This window comes from Syngnathus typhle, linkage group LG15, assembly GCF_033458585.1.
Source record: "Syngnathus typhle isolate RoL2023-S1 ecotype Sweden linkage group LG15, RoL_Styp_1.0, whole genome shotgun sequence".
Classification (NCBI taxonomy): Eukaryota; Metazoa; Chordata; class Actinopteri; order Syngnathiformes; family Syngnathidae; genus Syngnathus; species Syngnathus typhle.
The window spans coordinates 11,673,071-11,699,376 of record NC_083752.1 but is presented as its reverse complement, the minus strand read 5'-3'; the positions used below and the strand labels follow the sequence as shown (position 1 = coordinate 11,699,376).

Below are 26,306 nucleotides of genomic sequence, written 5' to 3'. Positions count from 1 at the left end.
TAGAGAAAAGCCGGTTTATCAAAGAGCAGTTAAACATTGAACATATGGACATGCATTCAAAAGCATAGTGAAGGCTGAAAATCCACAATTTTCACGGGTTTTACATAAATTAGAATGGTTATCCACATTATCGTGAACGGAGTGATGAAAAGATGAGAATAGGGAATGATTGGTGAACATCTCCTCTCCAGTATTTTCCATGCACTAATTTTAACTAAGGTAAATTTGACCATCACAAACATCTGCTTTAACTTTAGAAAACTATAAATCACATTTTGTCCAGTTTTGTGACATGTTGGCGACCAAACCGGTAAAAAAAATAAAAAAAATACTATTTACACTACATACATACACATACATACATACATACATACATACATACGTACGTACATACACACGTGTGAGTAAATATATATATCTATAGTATATATTTATATTATATATGTGCAGTCAAACCTCGGTTTTCGACTACAATCCTTCCTAGAAGGCGGTTCGAGAAGTGAATTGTTCGAATTCCGAATCTATTTTTCCCATTACAAATAATGGAAAAAAATGTGATCCGTTCCAAGACTTAAAAAACGCCTTTTTAAAGCATTGTTTCCTTCGCGCATTTTTGTCCGATCGCACAACTGCAGCGCACAGCCGAACGCGCAACCGTACCGTTCTGCCGACCGCGCTGGTCACATTATGGTGACAGAGCCGTCGCTGAAATTTGAAAAATATTTTTAAAGTCCTGATGTACTTTCCAAAATGTAAGTGGACCCCAGTGCGCAGGGAGCTTAATTTTGGCCGATGGCGCAACCGCAGCGCGCCGGGCGCTCACTGTTGCATTGCTTTAAGAGCGTCTTTGTGTTTTAGCATGGCTTTACTGCTCCCACTTGCTTTTTTTGGAGGCATGATTAGTGGTTAATACAATCCTCAAAGTAACAAAAATACAATAACAACGGAGTGAGTTGGCATCCGGGCCGCGCGGTCGGATTTTCTCCGGCCGTCTCGGCTCATCTCGCGAGGGTCGACCTCCTAAATTTGTTTGACAACTGGAACAAAAAAATCGCAAATTTTTCGTTTGAATTCCAATTTGTTCGAGCACCGGGACGTTCGAAAACTGAGGTTTGACTATATATCAATATTTATAAAAATGCACTGCCAATGTGAAAAATATTGTCCCGTTATTTACTAAAAGATTGAAAATTATAATGTTTAAAAATAAATGATGCATCAATTAATCACAAACTACCGTATTTTGCGCCCTATTAGGCGCACCGGGGTAGAAGGTGCACCTTCAATGAACGGCCCATTTTAAAACTTTGTCCATATATAAGGCGCACCGGACTATAAGGCGCATAAAATAGAAGCTTTACTGCAACAAACTGAGGTTGGCTAGGGTTGCGGTATGCACCCACTAGCCAATAACCAACGAGCCCTCTGTAAACAATCGCGTTTCTCAAACGATCTCCTATAAAATGATTGGAACTTACTAAAGTTCGATCTAACGCATTGGTACTACTTACCTATGTTTCCCTTCCATATCGATCCGTAGATTTACTCGAAACATTAACGGAGCAGCCTATTTTGAAATGAAATAGCCTCGCGAGTACAACAGCTATTCGGTGACGCCCCCTGACTACAGTTACCGTAATGTTGGGAAGCGATGCGACCTTGTAATTTACTAGTCGTACTAAAACATACTAAAACATTTTGGCAGAGCACTGTGTACAACCAGTATGGATCAACAAATTCATCACTTGATCCATATATAAGGCGCACCGGACTATAAGGCGCACTGTCGACGTTTGATAAAAATTTTGGTTTTTAGGTGTTCTTATAGGGCGGAAAATACGGTAATTCATAATTTTTTTTAAATAATTGTTAGTTGCAGCCCTATACACAAATTTGATATACTTGAAGGAAGCTATGACCAAGTCTGTAGAAATCATGTCAACGTAGGTATACACAGATTTATTATATCTTCTGACAGCTAATGGAAGAGCATTTACCGTAATTCCCGGACTATAAACCGCTAGTTTTTGCACAGTGCTGCGTATCTGCAGATTTTTCGTGATTTTTGCGATGACTTATACACTTATACATTTGTAAAAAGCTGTGGACCACTGTAGTGTGGCACCGCTTTGGTGGGCAGAGGGATATGTGACCGGACACAAGGTCACTGGGGAGAAGAGTGGTGTGTTGATCGCACGTCCGTCTGCCAGGCAAATAGTGCCGTATAATTGACACAAAGAAGAGACAGAACGAGATCAAGATGGACATTACTGAAGAAAGGAAGCTTTTATAGACAAACCCTCATTATGGGGGACAAAAGAAATGCATATAATGCCGCTTTTAAGTTAAAGGCAGTCGATTTGGCTCTTAGCGAAGGAAGTAGAGCTGCTCATGCACTGTAGAGGTTTCCTCCGGTCACTAGAGGGCACTGGGACATTGTTGATGACATCTTGTTGAGTCACTTTTTTATTTTTTTATTTTCTCTGCTCACAACACAACGCCGCCGCGCGCACTGCTCCCGGAAAGAGGAAGCGAGCAACAATGAACTGGATTTCAAAATAAAGTCGCGTCTAATGTCCGAGGTCAAACACGGCGATATAAATCGATGTTTACGTTTAGCATCGATGCCAATAAATCGTATAGCACTATATCGATTAATCGATGTGTATCGATGAATCGTTACACCCCTAGTAAATAATCAATATTTTATAGACAAATATAAAATGGGGAATGTTTTTTATTATTATGATTTCCAATGGCATGCCACTTGGGTGCCATAGCACCATGGTCAATATAATTTCAAAAGCATTAGCTGCACCTGGAATTTCACGATAGAAGTAGAATAAATTCTGTTTTTCATTACACCTTAATGAAGTGTCCAAATGTATGTGGCAGGTTAATATGGAGGGCCTATGGAAGACATAGGGTCAGTCCTACATATCTGTTGAGCCTCAGCCTCGGCGGGAAGAACCTAATGAAGAATGAACTTTAACCATCCACACAGTGATACAAGCTTGCACAGCACATGCCAAGCCTTGCACCATCTTCAACACACGCACACCCATCTACCCACCCGCACACCCACACCCACACACTCTTACCTCACAAGATTTTCATTGTCACCCGGTCCTTTACAGGTTGTACACTCAGTCCTCGTGTCATCTGCTTTGTTTTTTTTTAACACAGCAGATTGACGCTGTCTGCGCTCCCTTGGTAGTGAGTCCTTTGAAAACATGAATGAATCAAATGCTGTATAAAGCAACTGTTTCTCATGTAGTATTTAGAAAAGGAGCCTGATGTTATACAACTACATTGAAACAATTAAAAATACTATTGACAATGAAAAAGGTTTTACCTATGTCTATTATTCTATTTTTATGTTTATGCACATTGTATTTATCTAAAATGGCAAACGTAATGGAAAATATAATGTGTTGTCAAATAATCAAAACAAAACTATGGACTGAGGTGTATCAAAATATATTGAAGCGTGTCAAAAAAGTTCCAGGACTGGTATTTCAAATCCAAACTACAATTTTTCCTCTAAGTGACAGTCTTTCCCAGCATTCTCTGCCATGCCTTCAAGCATTCCTACCCTAGGAACTGCTGGTTATTCAGGGTACTGTGAGCAAATGAACTATGAAGCAGCCATGAGTCGTCCTGCCACAACACTGGCCTCTTCTTGCTCACTGAGCAAATGCCACAGGATATTGTAGATGTGCTGGTTGATTATTTGGACCATAGTCAAGTGGAAAGCTCAGTCTTTGTTTGGACTCTTTTCTGACACCAGTCCTGGACCTTTTATGACACATCTAGTGCGTAGATGATCAGTCAATCTTCAATCTTGACAAAGACAATTCTGTCATTTTTTAAATGAGACAAACCTCTATGTTGTCGTCTCTCTCTTCACAGAAAGGGATATTCTTTCTTTTCTGCCCTCTGGTTCTCTGTTAAAAAAAAGAAGAAATCAGTTCAAAACATTACCCACCGTTAATTATTCATGTAAATATTACCTGCTTCACATTAAAACCAAAATAAAGTCCAGAAGTTCTGGTCTGCTTTTCCAAATGTTTATAGTGACATCTTACAACAGGGGTCCCAAACCCCCGGTTCATAGGCCAAGTGGTGGGCTTAAACATATAGTTCAAATAGAATAATAATAAAATGTGAGTATACACCTCTAATAATTAAAGAAAAACCCAAAGTAGTCACAGAAACAACTTCTGTGAACTTCTGAACCTGACAAGTGTAATGAAGATGAACTAAATTAAATAAATATTAAATATTAAATATATATACCTATATTAATTAAATCAATTAATATCAAGCAGGTTCGACAATTATTCTTAAAAGCTAACTCTCGAAAAAGGGCTCGGACAAAAATTATGAGTGTGCTTTCTTTGTGCATTAGGTATATCAAGAATAAACAAGACTTGGTTTGTACGCATGTGCTTGTGTTACGGCTGGGGAATAACATTTATGCAAAAACAGGTAACTTATTTAACAGGATTCTTAAGGGCTCTGGATGTTGTGGGGCTGTCATGGCTGACACGTCTCTACAACATCGCGTGGACATCGGGGACAGTGCCTCTGGATTGGCAGACTGGGGTGGTGGTTCCCCTCTTTAAGAAGGGGGACCGGAGGGTGTGTTCCAATTACAGGAGAATTACACTCCTCAGCCTCCCTGGTAAGGTCTATTCAGGGGTGCTGGAGAGGAGGGTCCGTCGGGAGGTCGAACCTCGGATTCAGGAGGAACAGTGTGGCTTTCGTCCTGGCCGTGGAACAGTGGACCAGCTCTTCACCCTCAGCAGGATCCTCGAGGGTGCATGGGAGTTCGCCCAACCAGTCCACATGTGTTTTGTGGACTTGGAGAAGGCGTTCGACCGTGTCCCTCTGGAGGTTCTGTGGGGGGTGCTTCGGGAGTACGGGGTACCGAGCCAACTGATAAGGGCGGTTCGGTCCCTGTATTACCGATGCCAGAGTTTGGTCCGCATTTCCGGCAGTAAGTCGGATTCGTTCTCAGTGAGGGTTGGACTCCGCCAAGGCTGCCCTTTGTCACCGATTCTGTTCATAGTTTTTATGGACAGAATTTCTAGGCGCAGCCGAGGCGTTGAGGGTGTCCGGTTTGGGGACCTCAGCATTGCGTCTCTGCTTTTTGCAGACGACGTGGTGCTGTTGGCTTTTTCAGGCCGTGATCTCCAGCTCTCACTGGAGCGGTTCGCAGCCGAGTGTGAAGCGGTCGGGATGAGGGTCAGCACCTCCAAATCCGAGTCCATGGTCCTCGATCGGAAAAGGGTGGAATGCCCTCTCCGGATCGGGGATGAGATCCTGCCCCAAGTGGAGGAGTTTAAGTATCTTGGGGTCTTGTTTACGAGTGAGGGGAGGATGGAGCGCGAGATCGACAGGCGGATCGGTGCAGCGTCGGCAGTAATGCGGACTTTGTACCGGTCCGTCGTGGTAAAGAGAGAGCTGAGCCAAAAGGCAAAGCTCTCAATTTACCGGTCGATTTACGCTCCTACCCTCACCTATGGTCACGAGCTATGGGTCGTGACCGAAAGAACGAGATCCCGGATACAAGCGGCCGAAATGAGTTTTCTCCGCAGGATGTCCGGGCTCTCCCTTAGAGATAGGGTGAGAAGTTCGGTCATCCGGGAGAGACTCGGAGTAGAGTCGCTGCTCCTCCACGTTGAGAGGAGCCAGATGAGGTGGCTCGGGCATCTCATCAGGATGCCTCCTGGACGCCTCCTTGGGGAGGTGTTCCGGGCATGTCCCACCGGTAGGAGACCCCGGGGACGACCCAGGACGCGCTGGAGAGACTATGTCTCTCAGCTGGCCTGGGAACGCCTTGGGATCCCCCGGGATGAGCTAGATGAAGTGGCTGGGGAGAGTGAAGTCTGGGAGTCCCTCCTGAAGCTGCTGCCCCCGCGACCCGACCCCGGATAAGCGGAAGAAGATGGATGGATGGATGTATTATTTAACAGGCAGTGAAAACAATCTGATCTGTCGCTTTTGGCTCAATGTCACATAGCAAATGAAATACTCAATGTCAAGACTAATACTTCTCGAAAGAAGAAAAAGACCCTGCCCAACTGCTCAATCACACTTGGATTCATATCATATTTGGTATGCACTTGGCGTCACTTAGAGCTGGGCTAATCATAAGCTGATAGATGCTTAGCGTAGTTACACGATGTTCCACATGTAATGTGTGCTCTGCATGCAGTAGAAATGTGGAACAAATAAAGGATTTTAGGCAAGTTTTTGTTTACATACATCATGTATGTAAAAGTCAATGAAAAATATTTAACTGTTGATAGAGGACAACAGCGATAAAGAAAACAATGTTCTAGAATTCTATAAATGTTGTGAATCAGCAATGAGTTTGGATTAAATTAATATCTGGTTACTGGCACTGTTAATATTGTCTTCTGTCAAACAATTAATTCTTGTTACAGATGCTTTGAAGTACCTAATAAAAATCTTTAATGTTTGTATTGTCCGATCTGTCGCTTTTGGCTTAATGTCACGAACCTAATGTCAAAACTACTAATTCTTGAAAACATCATCAAAATGTAGCATCCAACAGGTTGGTGGCCTTCCTGTGTACATGAAGAATAAGATAACAATGACTGCCTGTTTTGGGGGTTAGGTCATTTGGTCATTTGACAGTCGTAATCCGAGATCTTTTGAACATGCATATCATACATGTCACTAATTTAACTAAAAATGCAAATAGATTTGATTAATAGACAGACAGACTGACAGAAGTCATGTGATAGCCATAGTATTCTTTTGCTCAGACAAGTTGCAAGGTCTTACCTTAGTAGCTTTTCATGACAGTTTCGGCAGTAACTTCCGCGGAAGTTATAAAAGAATACTATGGATATCACAAATGAAGACATAGCAAACACAATCCAACGAAGAAATCATGTGAGTACCAACTTTTATTAAAAACCAAACAGTGATTTGTTGTGTCAACTTATCATTAGTGTGAAGGTGAATACCTTCACACTATTGTTATTCCTGTCCTTTATTATTATACTACATCTTCCGCTCACTTTTTCGCTGATTAACTACTTCCACATACTTCAACCGATTCACTCCGTTCCACTTTTCACTTATTCCAAATATTCATGGCATGGGTGCTCACATTTTTTTCCTTCCAAAAATTTTCCGTTTTCGCAAAATTCACAAATTTATGGCGATTTTTGCCCCATTCATTCTTAATGGCAGATTCAACATTTCACATTTACGTTGTTCCTGTTTGAAATTCACATAATTCAACACATTCAAATCACATTGGGGACATTCCCAAACTTGCCAAATTCAACATTTTCACGTTTTCACTTTTAAAATTTGCATAAAATTTTGCAAAATTTCATAAAATTTCGTTTTTCACTTCTAACTTCTACATTTTTCCACCGATTCAACTCGTTCCAACTTTCAACTGTTCATGTTTTGCCTACCTATTCCACAACTTCCCACTTACCAAAAACTTCACATCTTTTATTTTGAAATTCAACCAAAATTCTCTAAAATTTCGTTTTTCTACTCTAATTTCTACATTTTTCAACCGATTCAACCCATTCCAACTTTCAACTGTTCATCATTTTTCTACCTATTCCACAACTTACCAAATACTTCACATCTTTTATTTTGAAATTCACTCCCAATTCCTTTTTCCCTTCTCATTTCTACATTTTTCAACCGATTCAACCCATTCCAACTTTCAACTGTTCATCATTTTTCTACCTATTCCACAACTTCCCACTTACCAAAAACTTCACATCTTTTATTTTGAAATTCACACCCAATTCCTTTTTCCCTTCTCATTTCTACATTTTTCAACCGATTCAACCCATTCCAACTTTCAACTGTTCATCATTTTTCTACCTATTCCACAACTTCCCAAAAACTTCACATCTTTTATTTTGAAATTCACACAATTCCCTTTTCCCTTCTCATTCTTTCGTTTCCTGTAGTGGGTTCGATTCCCACATTGGGCGTCATTAATTATTTTACTCTTTATTCTTCCCGCTTATCATTTTCAACGCTTATCATTTGTAACTAACATTTGCATTCAACATTCATTACATTAAGCAATTTCCACCACTTTGATTACGTATTCGCATTCAACAAACACATTCATTACATTAACCAAATTCAACCACTCTTAAGAAAGGGACCCAATTAGCTCGTGGGAAACACAAGTGATTCCAGAACACGAGAGGCTTTCCCGAGTGGTATCAAAACCCACGTCGGTTTGATTCCCACATTGGGCGTTATTATTTATTTTACTCTTTATCCTTCCCGGTTATCATTTTCAACGGTTATCATTTGTAACTTTTGTCATTCGCATTCAACATTCATTACATTAAGCAATTTCCACCACTTTGATTACGCATTCGCATTCAACAAACACATTCATTACATTAACCAAATTGAACCACCACTAAGGAAGGAACCTGCTTAGCTCAGTCGGAAACACAATGGCAATGTCAACCCGCGCCAGTTTCCTGTAGTGGGTTCGATTCCCACATTGGACGTAATAAATTATTTTACTCTTTATTCTTCCCCTTATCATTTTCAACGCTTATCATTTGTACCTTTTTTGTAACATTTGTAACATTTCATTTTTAACGCTTATCATTCGTACCTTTTTGTAACATGTATTTGTAACATTTTCCCATTTATTTCACAATAATTTATTTTCCCTTTTTATTCTTCCCGCTCATCATTTTTAACGCTTAACGTTTGTAAATTAACATCTGCCTTCGCCTTCACACGCAATTTCTTCCGAAATTGCAATTCTAGTTATTGTGTGAAGGCGAAGGCCTTCACACATTGTTATTCTACTTTATTGTGTGAAGGCGAAGGCCTTCACACATTGATATTCTACTTTATTGTGTGAAGGCGAAGGCCTTCACACATTGATATTCTACTTTATTATTATTAAACAACTTATTCCTCCCACTTTTTTGACATCCAACTACTCCCACATGCTTCAACCAATTCACCTCGTTCAAACTTTCACACGTTCCAGAAATCCATGGCAACCTTGCCACCTTTTTTCCCCTTCATAACATTTACCGTTTTTAAGTAATTAGCAAATTTGTGCATTTATTTCCCCATTCATTCTTAATGGCAATGTCAACCCGAGCCAGTTTCCTGTAGTGGGTTCGATTCCCACATTGGGCGTCATGAATTATTTTACTCTTTATTCTTCCCGCTTATCATTTTCAACGCTTATCATTTGTAACTAACATTCGCATTCAACATTCATTACATTAAGCAATTTCCACCACTTTGATTACGTATTCGCATTCAACAAACACATTCATTACATTAACCGAATTCAACCAGTATGTAGACAGGGGCACAATTAGCTCGTGGGAAACACAAGTGATTCCAGTACACGAGCATCTTTCCCGAGTGGTATCAAAACCCGCGTCAGTTCGAGTCCCACATTGGGCGTCATTATTTATTTTACTCTTTATCCTTCCCATTATCATTTTCAATGCTTATCATTTGTACCTTTTTTGTAACATTTGTAACATTTCATTTTTAACGCTTGTCATTTGTACCTTTTTGTAACATGTATTTGTAACATTTTCCCATTTATTTCACAATTATTTCTTTCCCTTTTCATTCTTCCCGCTCATCATTTTTAACGCTTAACGTTTGTAAATTAACATCTGCCTTCGCCTTCACACGCAATTTCTTCCGAAATTGCAATTCTAGTTGTGTGAAGGCGAAGGCCTTCACACATTGATATTGTACTTTATTGTGTGAAGGCGAAGGCCTTCACACATTGTTATTCTACTTTATTATTGTGTGAAGGCGAAGGCCTTCACACATTGATATTGTACTTTATTATTAAACAACTTATTCCTCCCACTTTTTTGACATCTAACTACTCCCACATGCTTCAACCGATTCACCTCGTTCAACCTTTCACACGTTCCAAAAATTCATGGCACGCTTGCCAGTATTTTTCGCGTTCATAACATTTACCGTTTTTAAGTAATTAGCAAATTTGTGCCTTTTATTTCCCCATTCATTCTTAATGGCAATGTCAACCCGAGCCAGTTTCCTGTAGTGGGTTCGATTCCCACATTGGGCGTCATTAATTATTTTACTCTTTATTCTTCCCGCTTATCATTTTCAACGCTTATCATTTGTAACTAACATTCGCATTCAACATTCATTACATTAAGCAATTTCCACCACTTTGATTACGTATTCGCATTCAACAAACACATTCATTACATTAACCAATTGCAACCACGACATAGTAAGGGACTCAATTAGCTCGTGGGAAACACAAGTGATTCCAGTACACGAGCATCATTCCCGAGTGGTATCAAAACCCGCGTCAGTTCGATTCCCACATTGGGCGTCATTATTTATTTTACTCTTTATCCTTCCCGGTTATCATTTTCAACGGTTATCATTTGTAACTTTTGTCATTCGCATTCAACATTCATTACATTAAGCAATTTCCACCACTTTGATTACGCATTCGCATTCAACAAACACATTCATTACATTAACCAAATTCAACAGGTACTGAGGTAGGAACCTGATTAGCTCAGTTGGAAACACAATGGCAATGTCAACCTGCGCCAGTTTCCTGTAGTGGGTTCGATTCCCACTTTGGGCGTCATAAATTATTTTACTCTTTATTCTTCCCCCTTATCATTTGTACCTTTTTTGTAACATTTGTAACGTTTCATTTTTAACGCTTATCATTTGTACCTTTTTGTAACATGTATTTGTAACATTTTCCCATTTATTTCACAATTATCTATTTTCCCTTTGTATTCTTCCCGCTCATCATTTTTAACGCTTAACGTTTGTAACTTAACATCTGCCTTCGCCTTCACACGCAATTTCTTCCGAAATTGCAATTCTAGTTATTTTTATTAAACAACTTATTCCTCCCACTTTTTTGACATCTAACTACTCCCACATGCTTCAACCGATTCACCTCGTTCAAACTTTCACACGTTCCAAAAATTCATGGCAAGCTTGCCACCTTTTTTCCCCTTCATAACATTTACCGTTTTTAAGTAATTAGCAAATTTGTGCCTTTTATTTCCCCATTCATTCTTAATGGCAATGTCAACCCGAGCCAGTTTCCTGTAGTGGGTTCGATTCCCACATTGGGCGTCATTAATTATTTTACTCTTTATTCTTCCCGCTTATCATTTTCAACGCTTATCATTTGTAACTAACATTCGCATTCAACATTCATTACATTAAGCAATTTCCACCACTTTGATTACGTATTCGCATTCAACAAACACATACATTACATTAACCAATTTCAACAACTCCATAGTAAGGGACTCAATTAGCTCGTGGGAAACACAAGTGATTCCAGTACACGAGCATCATTCCCGAGTGGTATCAAAACCCGCGTCAGTTCGATTCCCACATTGGGCGTCATTATTTATTTTACTCTTTATCCTTCCCGGTTATCATTTTCAACGGTTATCATTTGTAACTTTTGTCATTCGCATTCGACATTCATTACATTAAGCAATTTCCACCACTTTGATTACGCATTCGCATTCAACAAACACATTCATTACATTAACTAAATTCAACCATTACTGAGAAAGGAGCCTGATTAGCTCAGTTGGAAACACAATGGCAATGTCTACCCGCGGCAGTTTCCTGTAGTGGGTTCGATTCCCACTTTGGGCGTCATAAACTATTTTACTCTTTATTCTTCCCCCTTATCATTTGTACCTTTTTTGTAACATTTGTAACATTTCATTTTTAACCCTTATCATTTGTACCTTTTTGTAACATGTATTTGTAACATTTTACCATTCATTTCACAATAATTCATTTTCCCTTTCTATTCTTCCCGCTCATCATTTTTAACGCTTGACGTTTGTAACTTAACATCTGCCTTCGCCTTCACACGCAATTTCTTCCGAAATTGCAATTCTAGTTATTAAACAACTTATTCCTCCCACTTTTTTGACATCTAACTACTCCCACATGCTTCAACCGATTCACCTCGTTCAACCTTTCACACGTTCCAAAAATTCATGGCACGCTTGCCAGTATTTTTCGCGTTCATAACATTTACCGTTTTTAAGTAATTAGCAAATTTGTGCCTTTTATTTCCCCATTCATTCTTAATGGCAATGTCAACCCGAGCCAGTTTCCTGTAGTGGGTTCGATTCCCACATTGGGCGTCATTAATTATTTTACTCTTTATTCTTCCCGCTTATCATTTTCAACGCTTATCATTTGTAACTAACATTTGCATTCAACATTCATTACATTAAGCAATTTCCACCACTTTGATTACGTATTCGCATTCAACAAACACATTCATTACATTAACCAATTGCAACCATGACATAGTAAGGGACTCAATTAGCTCGTGGGAAGCACAAGTGATTCCAGTACACGAGCATCATTCCCGAGTGGTATCAAAACCCCCGTCAGTTCGATTCCCACATTGGGGGTCATTATTTATTTTACTCTTTATCCTTCCCGGTTATCATTTTCAACGGTTATCATTTGTAACTTTTGTCATTCGCATTCAACATTCATTACATTAAGCAATTTCCACCACTTTGATTACGCATTCGCATTCAACAAACACATTCATTACATTAACCAAATTCAACCAGCAAGAAGGAAGGATCCTCGTTAGCTCAGTCGGAAACACAATGGAAATGTCAACCCGAGCCAGTTTCCTGTAGTGGGTTCGATTCCCACATTGGGAGTCATAAATTATGTTACTCTTTATTCTTCCCCCTTATCATTTTCAACGCTTATCATTTGTACCTTTTTTGTAACATTTGTAACGTTTCATTTTTAACGCTTATCATTTGTACCTTTTTGTAACATGTATTTGTAACATTTTCCCATTTATTTCACAATTATCTATTTTCCCTTTGTATTCTTCCCGCTCATCATTTTTAACGCTTAACGTTTGTAACTTAACATCTGCCTTCGCCTTCACACGCAATTTCTTCCGAAATTGCAATTCTAGTTGTGTGAAGGCGAAGGCCTTCACACATTGTTATTCTATTTTATTATTATTTTTATTAAACAACTTATTCCTCCCACTTTTTTGACATCTAACTACTCCCACATGCTTCAACCGATTCACCTCGTTCAAACTTTCACACGTTCCAAAAATTCATGGCAAACTTGCCACCTTTTTTCCCCTTCATAACATTTACCGTTTTTAAGTAATTAGCAAATTTGTGCCTTTTATTTCCCCATTCATTCTTAATGGCAATGTCAACCCGAGCCAGTTTCCTGTAGTGGGTTCGATTCCCACATTGGGCGTCATTAATTATTTTACTCTTTATTCTTCCCGCTTATCATTTTCAACGCTTATCATTTGTAACTAACATTCGCATTCAACATTCATTACATTAAGCAATTTCCACCACTTTGATTACGTATTCGCATTCAACAAACACATACATTACATTAACCAATTTCAACAACTCCATAGTAAGGGACTCAATTAGCTCGTGGGAAACACAAGTGATTCCAGTACACGAGCATCATTCCCGAGTGGTATCAAAACCCGCGTCAGTTCGATTCCCACATTGGGCGTCATTATTTATTTTACTCTTTATCCTTCCCGGTTATCATTTTCAACGGTTATCATTTGTAACTTTTGTCATTCGCATTCAACATTCATTACATTAAGCAATTTCCACCACTTTGATTACGCATTCGCATTCAACAAACACATTCATTACATTAACCAAATTCAACAGGTACTGAGGTAGGAACCTGATTAGCTCAGTTGGAAACACAATGGCAATGTCAACCTGCGCCAGTTTCCTGTAGTGGGTTCGATTCCCACTTTGGGCGTCATAAATTATTTTACTCTTTATTCTTCCCCCTTATCATTTGTACCTTTTTTGTAACATTTGTAACGTTTCATTTTTAACGCTTATCATTTGTACCTTTTTGTAACATGTATTTGTAACATTTTCCCATTTATTTCACAATTATCTATTTTCCCTTTGTATTCTTCCCGCTCATCATTTTTAACGCTTAACGTTTGTAACTTAACATCTGCCTTCGCCTTCACACGCAATTTCTTCCGAAATTGCAATTCTAGTTATTATTAAACAACTTATTCCTCCCACTTTTTTGACATCCAACTACTCCCACATGCTTCAACCGATTCACCTCGTTCAAACTTTCACACGTTCCAAAAATTCATGGCAACCTTGCCACCTTTTTTCCCCTTCATAACATTTACCGTTTTTAAGTAATTAGCAAATTTGTGCCTTTTATTTCCCCATTCATTCTTAATGGCAATGTCAACCCGAGCCAGTTTCCTGTAGTGGGTTCGATTCCCACATTGGGCGTCATTAATTATTTTACTCTTTATTCTTCCCGCTTATCATTTTCAACGCTTATCATTTGTAACTAACATTCGCATTCAACATTCATTACATTAAGCAATTTCCACCACTTTGATTACGTATTCGCATTCAACAAACACATTCATTACATTAACCAATTCCAACCACAACATAGTAAGGGACTCAATTAGCTCGTGGGAAACACAAGTGATTCCAGTACACGAGCATCTTTCCCGAGTGGTATCAAAACCCGCGTCAGTTCGATTCCCACATTGGGCGTCATTATTTATTTTACTCTATCCTTCCCGGTTATCATTTTCAACGGTTATCATTTGTAACTTTTGTCATTCGCATTCAACATTCATTACATTAAGCAATTTCCACCACTTTGATAACGCATTCGCATTCAACAAACACATTCATTACATTACCCAAATTCAACCATCACTGACGTAGGAACCTGATTAGCTCAGTTGGAAACACAATGGCTATGTCAACCTGCGTCAGTTTCCTGTAGTGGGTTCGATTCCCACATTGGGCGTCATAAATTATTTTACTCTTTATTCTTCCCCCTTATCATTTGTACCTTTTTTGTAACATTTGTAACATTTCGTTTTTAACGCTTATCATTTGTACCTTTTTGTAACATGTATTTGTAACATTTTCCCATTTATTTCACAATAATTTATTTTCCCTTTCTATTCTTCCCGCTCATCATTTTTAACGCTTAACGTTTGTAAATTATTGTGTGAAGGCGAAGGCCTTCACACATTGATATTCTACTTTATTGTGTGAAGGCGAAGGCCTTCACACATTGATATTCTACTTTATTGTGTGAAGGCGAAGGCCTTCACACATTGTTATTCTACTTTATTATTGTGTGAAGGCAAAGGCCTTCACACATTGTTATTGTGTGAAGGCGAAGGCCTTCACACATTGATATTGTACTTTATTATTAAACAACTTATTCCTCCCACTTTTTTGACATCTAACTACTCCCACATGCTTCAACCGATTCACCTCGTTCAACCTTTCACACGTTCCAAAAATTCATGGCACGCTTGCCAGTATTTTTCGCGTTCATAACATTTACCGTTTTTAAGTAATTAGCAAATTTGTGCCTTTTATTTCCCCATTCATTCTTAATGGCAATGTCAACCCGAGCCAGTTTCCTGTAGTGGGTTCGATTCCCACATTGGGCGTCATTAATTATTTTACTCTTTATTCTTCCCGCTTATCATTTTCAACGCTTATCATTTGTAACTAACATTCGCATTCAACATTCATTACATTAAGCAATTTCCACCACTTTGATTACGTATTCGCATTCAACAAACACATTCATCACATTAACCAAATTCAACCACTAAAAGAAAGGGACTCAATTAGCTCGTGGGAAACACAAGTGATTCCAGTACACGAGCATCTTTCCCGAGTGCTATCAAAACCCGCGTCAGTTCGATTGCCACATTGGGCGTAATTATTTATTTTACTCTTTATCCTTCCCGGTTATCATTTTCAACGGTTATCATTTGTAACTTTTGTCATTCGCATTCAACATTCATTACATTAAGCAATTTCCACCACTTTGATTATGCATTCGCATTCAACAAACACATTCATTACATTAACCAAATTCAACCATCACTGAGGTAGGAACCTGATTAGCTCAGTTGGAAACACAATGGCAATGTCAACCTGCGCCAGTTTCCCGTAGTGGCTTCGATTCCCACTTTGGGCGTCATAAATTATTTTACTCTTTATTCTTCCCCCTTATCATTTGTACCTTTTTTGTAACATTTGTAACATTTCATTTTTAACGTTTATCATTTGTACCTTTTTGTAACATGTATTTGTAACATTTTCCCATTTATTTCACAATAATTTATTTTCCCTTTGCATTCTTCCCGCTTATCATTTTTAACGCTTAACGTTTGTAAATTAACATCTGCCTTCGCCTTCACACGCAATTTCTTCCGAAATTGCAATTCTAGTTGTGTGAAGGCGAAGGCCTTCACACATTGTTATTCTACTTTATTATTGTGTGAAGGCGAAGGCCTTCACACATTGATATTGTACTTTATTATTAAACAACTTATTCCTCCCACTTTTTTGACATCTAACTACTCCCACATGCTTCAACCGATTCACCTCGTTCAACCTTTCACACGTTCCAAAAATTCATGGCACGCTTGCCAGTATTTGTCGCGTTCATAACATTTACCGTTTTTAAGTAATTAGCAAATTTGTGCCTTTTATTTCCCCATTCATTGTTAATGGCAATGTCAACCCGAGCCAGTTTCCTGTAGTGGGTTCGATTCCCACATTGGGCGTCATTAATTATTTTACTCTTTATTCTTCCCGCTTATCATTTTCAACGCTTATCATTTGTAACTAACATTCGCATTCAACATTCATTACATTAAGCAATTTCCACCACTTTGATTACGTATTCGCATTCAACAAACACATTCATTACATTAACCAATTGCAACCACGACATAGTAAGGGACTCAATTAGCTCGTGGGAAACACAAGTGATTCCAGTACACGAGCATCATTCCCGAGTGGTATCAAAACCCGCGTCAGTTCGATTCCCACATTGGGCGTCATTATTTATTTTACTCTTTATCCTTCCCGGTTATCATTTTCAACGGTTATCATTTGTAACTTTTGTCATTCGCATCCAACATTCATTACATTAAGCAATTTCCACCACTTTGATTACGCATTCGCATTCAACAAACACATTCATTACATTAACCAAATTCAACCAGCAAGAAGGAAGGATCCTCATTAGCTCAGTCGGAAACACAATGGAAATGTCAACCCGAGCCAGTTTCCTGTAGTGGGTTCGATTCCCACATTGGGAGTCATAAATTATTTTACTCTTTATTCTTCCCCCTTATCATTTTCAACGCTTATCATTTGTACCTTTTTTGTAACATTTGTAACGTTTCATTTTTAACGCTTATCATTTGTACCTTTTTGTAACATGTATTTGTAACATTTTCCCATTTATTTCACAATTATCTATTTTCCCTTTGTATTCTTCCCGCTCATCATTTTTAACGCTTAACGTTTGTAACTTAACATCTGCCTTCGCCTTCACACGCAATTTCTTCCGAAATTGCAATTCTAGTTGTGTGAAGGCGAAGGCCTTCACACATTGATATTGTACTTTATTATTAAACAACTTATTCCTCCCACTTTTTTGACATCTAACTACTCCCACATGCTTCAACCGATTCACCTCGTTCAACCTTTCACACGTTCCAAAAATTCATGGCACGCTTGCCAGTATTTGTCGCGTTCATAACATTTACCGTTTTTAAGTAATTAGCAAATTTGTGCCTTTTATTTCCCCATTCATTGTTAATGGCAATGTCAACCCGAGCCAGTTTCCTGTAGTGGGTTCGATTCCCACATTGGGCGTCATTAATTATTTTACTCTTTATTCTTCCCGCTTATCATTTTCAACGCTTATCATTTGTAACTAACATTCGCATTCAACATTCATTACATTAAGCAATTTCCACCACTTTGATTACGTATTCGCATTCAACAAACACATTCATTACATTAACCAATTGCAACCACGACATAGTAAGGGACTCAATTAGCTCGTGGGAAACACAAGTGATTCCAGTACACGAGCATCATTCCCGAGTGGTATCAAAACCCGCGTCAGTTCGATTCCCACATTGGGCGTCATTATTTATTTTACTCTTTATCCTTCCCGGTTATCATTTTCAACGGTTATCATTTGTAACTTTTGTCATTCGCATTCAACATTCATTACATTAAGCAATTTCCACCACTTTGATTACGCATTCGCATTCAACAAACACATTCATTACATTAACCAAATTCAACAGGTACTGAGGTAGGAACCTGATTAGCTCAGTTGGAAACACAATGGCAATGTCAACCTGCGCCAGTTTCCTGTAGTGGGTTCGATTCCCACTTTGGGCGTCATAAATTATTTTACTCTTTATTCTTCCCCCTTATCATTTGTACCTTTTTTGTAACATTTGTAACGTTTCATTTTTAACGCTTATCATTTGTACCTTTTTGTAACATGTATTTGTAACATTTTCCCATTTATTTCACAATTATCTATTTTCCCTTTGTATTCTTCCCGCTCATCATTTTTAACGCTTAACGTTTGTAACTTAACATCTGCCTTCGCCTTCACACGCAATTTCTTCCGAAATTGCAATTCTAGTTATTATTATTTTTATTAAACAACTTATTCCTCCCACTTTTTTAACATCTAACTACTCCCACATGCTTCAACCGATTCACCTCGTTCAAACTTTCACACGTTCCAAAAATTCATGGCACGCTTGCCAGTATTTTTCGCGTTCATAACATTTACCGTTTTTAAGTAATTAGCAAATTTGTGCCTTTTATTTCCCCATTCATTCTTAATGGCAATGTCAACCCGAGCCAGTTTCCTGTAGTGGGTTCGATTCCCACATTGGGCGTCATTAATTATTTTACTCTTTATTCTTCCCGCTTATCATTTTCAACGCTTATCATTTGTAACTAACATTCGCATTCAACATTCATTACATTAAGCAATTTCCACCACTTTGATTACGTATTCGCATTCAACAAACACATACATTACATTAACCAATTGCAACCACGACATAGTAAGGGACTCAATTAGCTCGTGGGAAACACAAGTGATTCCAGTACACGAGCATCATTCCCGAGTGGTATCAAAACCCGCGTCAGTTCGATTCCCACATTGGCCGTCATTATTTATTTTACTCTTTATCCTTCCCGGTTATCATTTTCAACGGTTATCATTTGTAACTTTTGTCATTCGCATTCAACATTCATTACATTAAGCAATTTCCACCACTTTGATTACGCATTCGCATTCAACAAACACATTCATTACATTAACCAAATTCAACCAGAAAGAAGGAAGGATCCTCATTAGCTCAGTCGGAAACACAATGGAAATGTCAACCCGAGCCAGTTTCCTGTAGTGGGTTCGATTCCCACATTGGGCGTCATTAATTATTTTACTCTTTATTCTTCCCGCCTATCATTTTCAACGCTTATCATTTGTAATTAACATTTGCATTCAACATTCATTACATTAAGCAATTTTCACCACTTTGATTACGTATTCGCATTCAACAAACACATTCATTACATTATTCAAATTCCACCACTGTTACGAAAGGGACCCAATTAGCTCGTGGGAAACACAAGTGATTCTAGAACACGAGAGGCTTTCCCGAGTGGTATCAAAACCCGCGTCGGTTCGATTCCCACATTGGGCGTCATTATTTGTTTTACTCTTTATCCTTCCCGGTTATCATTTTCAACGGTTATCATTTGTAACTTTTGTCATTCGCAACAAGCAATTTCCACCACTTTGATTACGCATTCGCATTCAACAAACACATTCATTACATTAACCAAATTCAACCATCACTAAGGAAGGAACCTGTTTAGCTCAGTCGGAAACACAATGGCAACGTCAACCCGCGCCGGTTTCCTGTAGTGGGTTCGATTCCCACATTGGGCGTCATAAATTATTTTACTCTTTATTCTTCCCCTTATCATTTTCAACGCTTATCATTTGTACCTTTTTTGTAACATTTGTAACATTTCATTTTTAACGCTTATCATTTGTACCTCTTTGTAACATGTATTTGTAACATTTTCCCATTTATTTCACAATTATTTCTTTTCCCTTTTTATTCTTCCCGCTCATCATTTTTAACGCTTAACGTTTGTAAATTAACATCTGCCTTCGCCTTCACACGCAATTTCTTCCGAAATTGCAATTCTAGTTATTATTGAAATGGGGGTAGCTAAACTTGTTTTCTTTATATCTCTAGAAAAACAGAAATTAAATGTCAAATCAAATGAACGTATAAGGTTTCTTTTTTATGACCTTATCATCTTTAAACTTTTTTTAATGTTTATTTAGTTCTAGTGCAGGCATGTATGTCCAAAGTCCGGCCCGCAGGCCAAATCCGGCCACCGGTCAGATTTCATACGGCCCGCAGCTTCGGTCTTATAATGTATTATTTATGGCCCGCCTGCACTGTCAAACTGAATAAAAATAAAATCATGAAACTTGAAACTGTAATTCCTCCTATTACCAAAAGGTGGCTGCATCACACCTCTCCGCTCATTTCTGCCATGGCGACTGCAAAGAAAACGAGGAAAGTTGACGTTGAGGTGCCGTCGCTTTCAAGAGAAATGGGAATTACAATACTTCTTCACTGAAAATCAAGGCAATTGTTTTTGTCTAATTTCTAAATCTTGTTTAAAGATTTCAACCTAATGAGACACTATCAGACTAAACATGCTAACACATACGACAAGCTAACAGGGAGTGACCGCGCTGATAAAGTGAAGCTCCAAGCTAAACTGACATCACCACAGTGATTCTTCACGCGCGGCTGTGAGTCAAAAGTCAATTAAGAGTAAAGATTATTTAATATTACAAAGTGGCCATGTTAATACTGTTAATGTTATGAACCTGTAGACGTGACACAAACTACCGTAATTTTCGGACTATAAATCGCTCCGGAGTATAAATCGCACCAGCCATAAAATGCCCCAAAATGGGACGAAAAAACATATACCGTTTTTTTCCGAGTATAGTGCGCCCCCATATATAATACGCACCCTAAAAATGGCATGCTGATGCTGGAAAAAAGCCTGTACCCATGTATAATACGCACCCAATTTTTATGAATTTTTTTTTAATGAATTTTTTGACAACAAACAAGAAGAAAGGTGATTACAAGTTTTATTTTGGGGGTGATTTGTCATGTCTCGTCCCCAGTTTTGCTATGTTTCTAGGTTGCCATATATTCTGTTCGCGTCGCCCCTCTCTTCCTGTGTCACCTCAATCGATGTAACGTGTTTTGTATTTAAGTCCTGTCTGCCCTTCGCTCACCGTCGGATCATTGCATGTGTTACAGTCATGATGTCTGTTTGCTTTCTGTTCCTGTCTTTGGTAATGTCACCCTGTCTCTTTGTTCCACGACTTTGTCGGTCAGTCCTGTTGTTGGTTTTGTTTTCTAAAAAAAAAAAATTAAAAAAGAATTTTTTTTAAATTTTTTTGTATCCATGTATAATGCGCACCCCAGATTTTAGGACAATAAATTCGTTAAATTTTGCACACTATACACGGAAAAAAACGGTATAAGTCGCTCCGGAGTATAAGTCTCATTTTGGGGGGCAATTTATTCGACAAAATCCAACACCAAGAACAGACATGAACGAGAAACAACAGGCTAAACGATACGGTATGCTAACGTGACAAACACAAACGAGGCGCTGAGAACGGGCCTGACGTAACATTCAGTTATCTAAAAAAAACTATTACATAAATAACACGTTTATAAAACCATGTGTCACTCCAATTCATTAACAATTCCGTGTGCCGCGCCGCAGTTCAAATTATTCCACAGGCCCATACAACGATCTATAAACTATATTTTAAATAACTATCACATAAACAACAATATTATCAAACCATTTGTGTCACTCCAAATCATTAAATCCATCGAACAAATTTCTCGTCCTTTATGTCATCCTGGTGACAGAGGACATGTCCAGAGGATATGGCGCTTTAAAGTGTTAACTTTATTTGATTTTTTCTCTCTATTTTTCACGTTTTGAATATGTTCAAGATAAAGATATCAAAGCATGTGAAGTGATCAACTATACTAAAAATAACATGTGAAGTGACATGAAAAAAAAACCGCGATTTATAGTCCGAAAATTACGGTATTACTTTCTGAAAGATATTGTAAATGACAAAAGCAAAATTCATTTGTTTTAAGTTTTAATAATAACAGACAACTTTGCATTACGTATAAGTCCTGTTTAAAATGTTCATGAGGCAAAAATAATTTTAAATTCATGCAAATTTAAGGTATTTCATACAGTTTGTTCAATGTTATCTGACTCTTCGGATATGAATGAAAGGCAGAATTTGAGTTTTAATAGTTGTTCAAATCTGCCTGAGTGGCTTATATTTGGTTATTTTGTCATTTAAAAAAAGACAATTGGGACAATGAAAGTTGTTTTATAACAGTGTGTATTTGCATGAAGTCAAAGTCAGCTTTATTGTCAATCCCTTCATATGTCAAGACACACAAAGAAACCGAAATTCCGTTTCCTCCATCCCACGGTGACTAGACACAGTACACAATAAACATACAAGTAGACGACACAAAATAAAAACAAGAAGGCACAAACAATAACTAGTAAATAATAAATAAATAAAATGAGTGATGAATAAATAATAAACAAATAATCCAATAAATCGTGTAATATGTTTTGTCACCGTGGGATAGAGAAAACGTAACTTCGATCTCTTTGTGTGTCTCGGCATGTGAAGATGTTGACAATAAAGTGTGCGTACAGCAGACAGTAAGCATAGCGCAAAGTACAGGACGCTACGCAGAAAGGGGGGGCGAGTTCAGGATCCTAACAGCCTGGAGTATGAAGTTGTTGGAGAGTCTGGTGGTGCGGGAGCGCAGGCTCCTGTACCTCTTCCCAGAGGGCAGAAGCTCAAACAAAGAGTGAGCGGGGTGACTCACATCACTCACAATCGTGGTCGCCTTGCGGGTGAGATGGGAGGTGTAAATGTCCTTCAGGGAGGGGAGTGAACACTAATAATCTTACCAGCCGTGTTCACTATGCGCTGCAGGGCCTTCAAGTTGCAGTCAGTGCAACCGCCACCCCAAACAGCAATACAGCTGGAGAGGACGCTCTCAATGGTGCCGCGGTAAAATGTAGTCATGACGGCCGGAGGAGGGCTCGCTCGCCTGAGTTTCCGCAGGAAGTACAGGCGGCGCTGAACTTTCTTTGCCAGTGATGCCGTGTTGGTGGACCAGGAGAGATCCTCACTGATGTGCACCCCCAGGAACTTGCCGCTGCTCACTCTTTCCACCACAGCACCGTCGATGGTCAGCGGCAGGTGTTGGGTGTGACCCTTCCGGAAGTCCACAACAATCTCCGCAGGAGGTTGTTGTCCCTGCACCACGTGGTCAGAAGGTCAACCTCCAGCCTGTATTGAGTCTCGTCTCCCTTGGTGATGAGACCCACCAGAATCGTGTCGTCAGCAAACTTCACTATGCGGTTGTCGCTGTAGGTTTCAGTGCAGTCATGCGTCAGGAGGGTGAAGAGCAGCGGACTGAGCACGCAGCCTTGGGGGGCCCCCGTGCTCAGCGTGATGCTGGCGGAGACTTTGTCGCCAACACGTACCACCTGTGGTCTCTGACAGAGGAAGTCCAGTAGCCAGTTGCAGAGGTAGGTACTGAGGCCCAGCGTGTCAAGTTTGCTGATGAGGCGTTGTGGCACAATGGTGTTGAAGGCAGAACTGAAGTCCACAAACAGCAATCTCACATACGAGTCCCTTCTCTCCAGGTGGGTGAGGGCTGAGTGGAGGGCAGAGCAGATGGCATCCTCAGAGGACCGTTTGGCTCGGTACGCAAACTGGAAGGGGTCAATGGTGGGGGGGGAGAACGGATCGGATGTGCTCCAAGACAAGCCGCTCAAAGCACTTCATGATGATGGGCGTAAGTGCCACGGGGCGGTAGTCAATGAAGCAGGACGGAGCGGGTTTCTTCGGCACAGGTACGATGGTGGCAGCTTTGAAACACGACGGGACGATGGCCTGCTGCAGGGAAGTGTTAAAGATGTCTGTGAAGACCTTCAGCGCACGACCCGGGATGTTGTCAGGGCCGGCCGCCTTACGGATGTTGATAGCGGCAAGCGCCCTCCTCACGCTGTCGGCGGAGAGGCAAAGGGGCAGCTCGTGTGAAGGGGGAGTGGCCTTCAGCGGGCAAGTGCTGTTCTGAGCGTCGAAGCGAGCAAAGAAGCGGTTAAGGTCATTGAGCAGACGGACGTCCCCTTCACAGCTCTGCGGTGCGGCCTTGTAGTCCGTGATGGTCTGAATGCCCTGCCAAAGGCTCCGTGCGTCCCTGCTGTCCTTGAAGTGGGCGGTAATTTTGCAAGAGAACGCCCTCTTTGGTTCTTTGATGCCCCGGGACAGGTCGGCCCTCGCAGTCCTCAAGCCAGCCTCATCCCCCGCTCTAAAGGCTTTGTCCCTGGCCCTCAGCAGCCTGAAGACAGCCCCCGTCAGCCATGGCTTTCGGTTAGCCCGAGTGACGATGGATTTTGAGTGAGTCACATCAATGCACTTTCTGATGTAGAAGGAAACAGAGTCAGTATACTCCTCAATGTCTGTCCGATCGTCGCATGTGGCAGCCCTCCTAAACATGTCCCAGTCAGTAGAGCCAAAGCAGTCACGAAGCGCATCAGACGCACCCTCAGGCCACACCCGTACCCGCTTTCGAACCGGTCTGGATGCTCTCTCCATTTGTCTGTATGCGGGCAAAAGTCAGAAAGGCCAAGATGGGGGAGGGGAGCGGCTTTGAAAGCTCCTTTATGCGAAGAGTAGACCAGGTCCAGGAAGCTGTCGCCACGCGTAGGAAAATTAACATGCTGGTGAAGCCTCGGAAAAACAGACTTCAGATTAGCATGATTAAAATCCCCAGTGAAGATGGTGAAACCGTCAGGGTGCGCTGTCTGTTGTTCACTGCCAGCCTGGTACAGTTCACTAAGAGCCGCGATCCTGTCGCCTTCGATGTTGGAAGGCGGGATGTAAACCGCGACCAGCAGAATCGCGGTAAATTCCCTTGGCAAGTAAAAAGGACGGCACTTAATGATCACAAACTCTGCACAGTGGCGAGCAGTGCTTGCATACCACTACAGATTCCCGGCACCATTCGTCACGGATGTAGACGCATATTCCACCTCCATATTTCCCCCTTGTACAATGGGCCCGGTCCGCCCGATAGCACGCTAGCCGCTCCAGATGTACGGCAGAGTCCGGAATGTTGACGATCAACCAAGTCTCAGTGAACACGAGCGCACAGCAGTCCCGCACTGTCCGGTTTGTAGATCGCAGCAAGCGAATGGAAGGCACGGCCGGGCGAGCAGGTTTGGCCGCCAGCCTGGCCCGGACGCCCCCGCGCTTGCCCCCTCTTCAGCCTCCTCGCACACCGCTTTCGACGCTTCCCAACCGGGGGAGGAATAGCAGACGAGCCCGGCGACGCTTCAGGACGTAGTAGTCCGAGCTCCTTTAATGTCCCCGCATCAAAGTCCAGAACTCGACAAAACTCGCTTTCGCCGATGTCAAGCAGAACCTGCCTGCCGTACTTGTAGCACGACTCAGTACGACGAGACGAACAAAAAAAACTGCCGGACAAACACTTATTAGACGGACAAAACACCGTTTGGGCGGGACAGAGAGAGGTCGCTGCGTATGCACGCGCCGCCATCTTGAATTATCAGAAATTGTTGTAGTTAAAAAATGTAAGAAAAAACTATTGCCCTGGGGCCCCGGGGCCCCTTCTCTTTATCAAATCTGCCTCTCCTTGCACAAAGTTTGGACACCCCTGTTCTAGTGTCTTATAAAATACCGTTTTTTTCCGTGTATAGTGCGCCCCCATGTATAATACGCACCCTAAAAATGGCATGCTGATGCTGGAAAAAAGCCTGTACCCATATATAATACGCACCCAATTTTTATGAATTTTTTTTAATGAAATTTTTCTTTTTTTTTTTTTTAAGTCCCAATGATCGTCACACACGCAGGGAGGCAATGGGTCCCATTTTTATAGTCTTTGGTATGGTCTTAACTAGGCTGGATGTAATTTTTTTTGTTGGCGTTGATTTCTCCGATTGCCCGTAAACGCACCACCGCGCTCTGTGCGCGCACGGGAAAGAGGCGTGCGGACGTGAAAAAGGCGGTTCTGTATGGGAGAGACGTTGAAGAGGAATAAAAACACCCTTGGAAACCAAAACTTGCCCCTCGTCGTGACTCGGAGCCGCAACAAATGTTTCGGATTTGTGTAGGGTACATTGTGACAG

At 40.4% G+C, this 26,306-nt stretch overlaps 1 protein-coding gene across 8 annotated transcripts in view; it reads right to left on the bottom strand.

Annotated features, from left to right (window-relative positions):
- phf14 (PHD finger protein 14) overlaps window positions 1–26,306 on the bottom strand; it is a 250,685-nt gene that overhangs the window by 98,819 nt on the left and 125,560 nt on the right. For 4 of the 8 annotated variants that reach the window (XR_009718204.1, XR_009718203.1, XM_061299946.1 and 1 more), the window contains exons 15-16: window positions 3,885–3,947; window positions 3,102–3,223 (exon numbers count right to left, since the gene is read on the bottom strand). Coding sequence is in view for 5 of the 8 variants with exons in the window: in XM_061299946.1 (XP_061155930.1) it covers window positions 3,102–3,223; window positions 3,885–3,947 (185 nt within the window). In the remaining 3 variants the exon portion in view is untranslated. Of the gene's footprint in view, window positions 1–2; window positions 2,972–3,097; window positions 3,224–3,884; window positions 3,948–26,306 lie in introns of those variants that run through there. The other 4 variants (XR_009718205.1, XM_061299944.1, XM_061299949.1 and 1 more) reach the window with 2 other exon arrangements.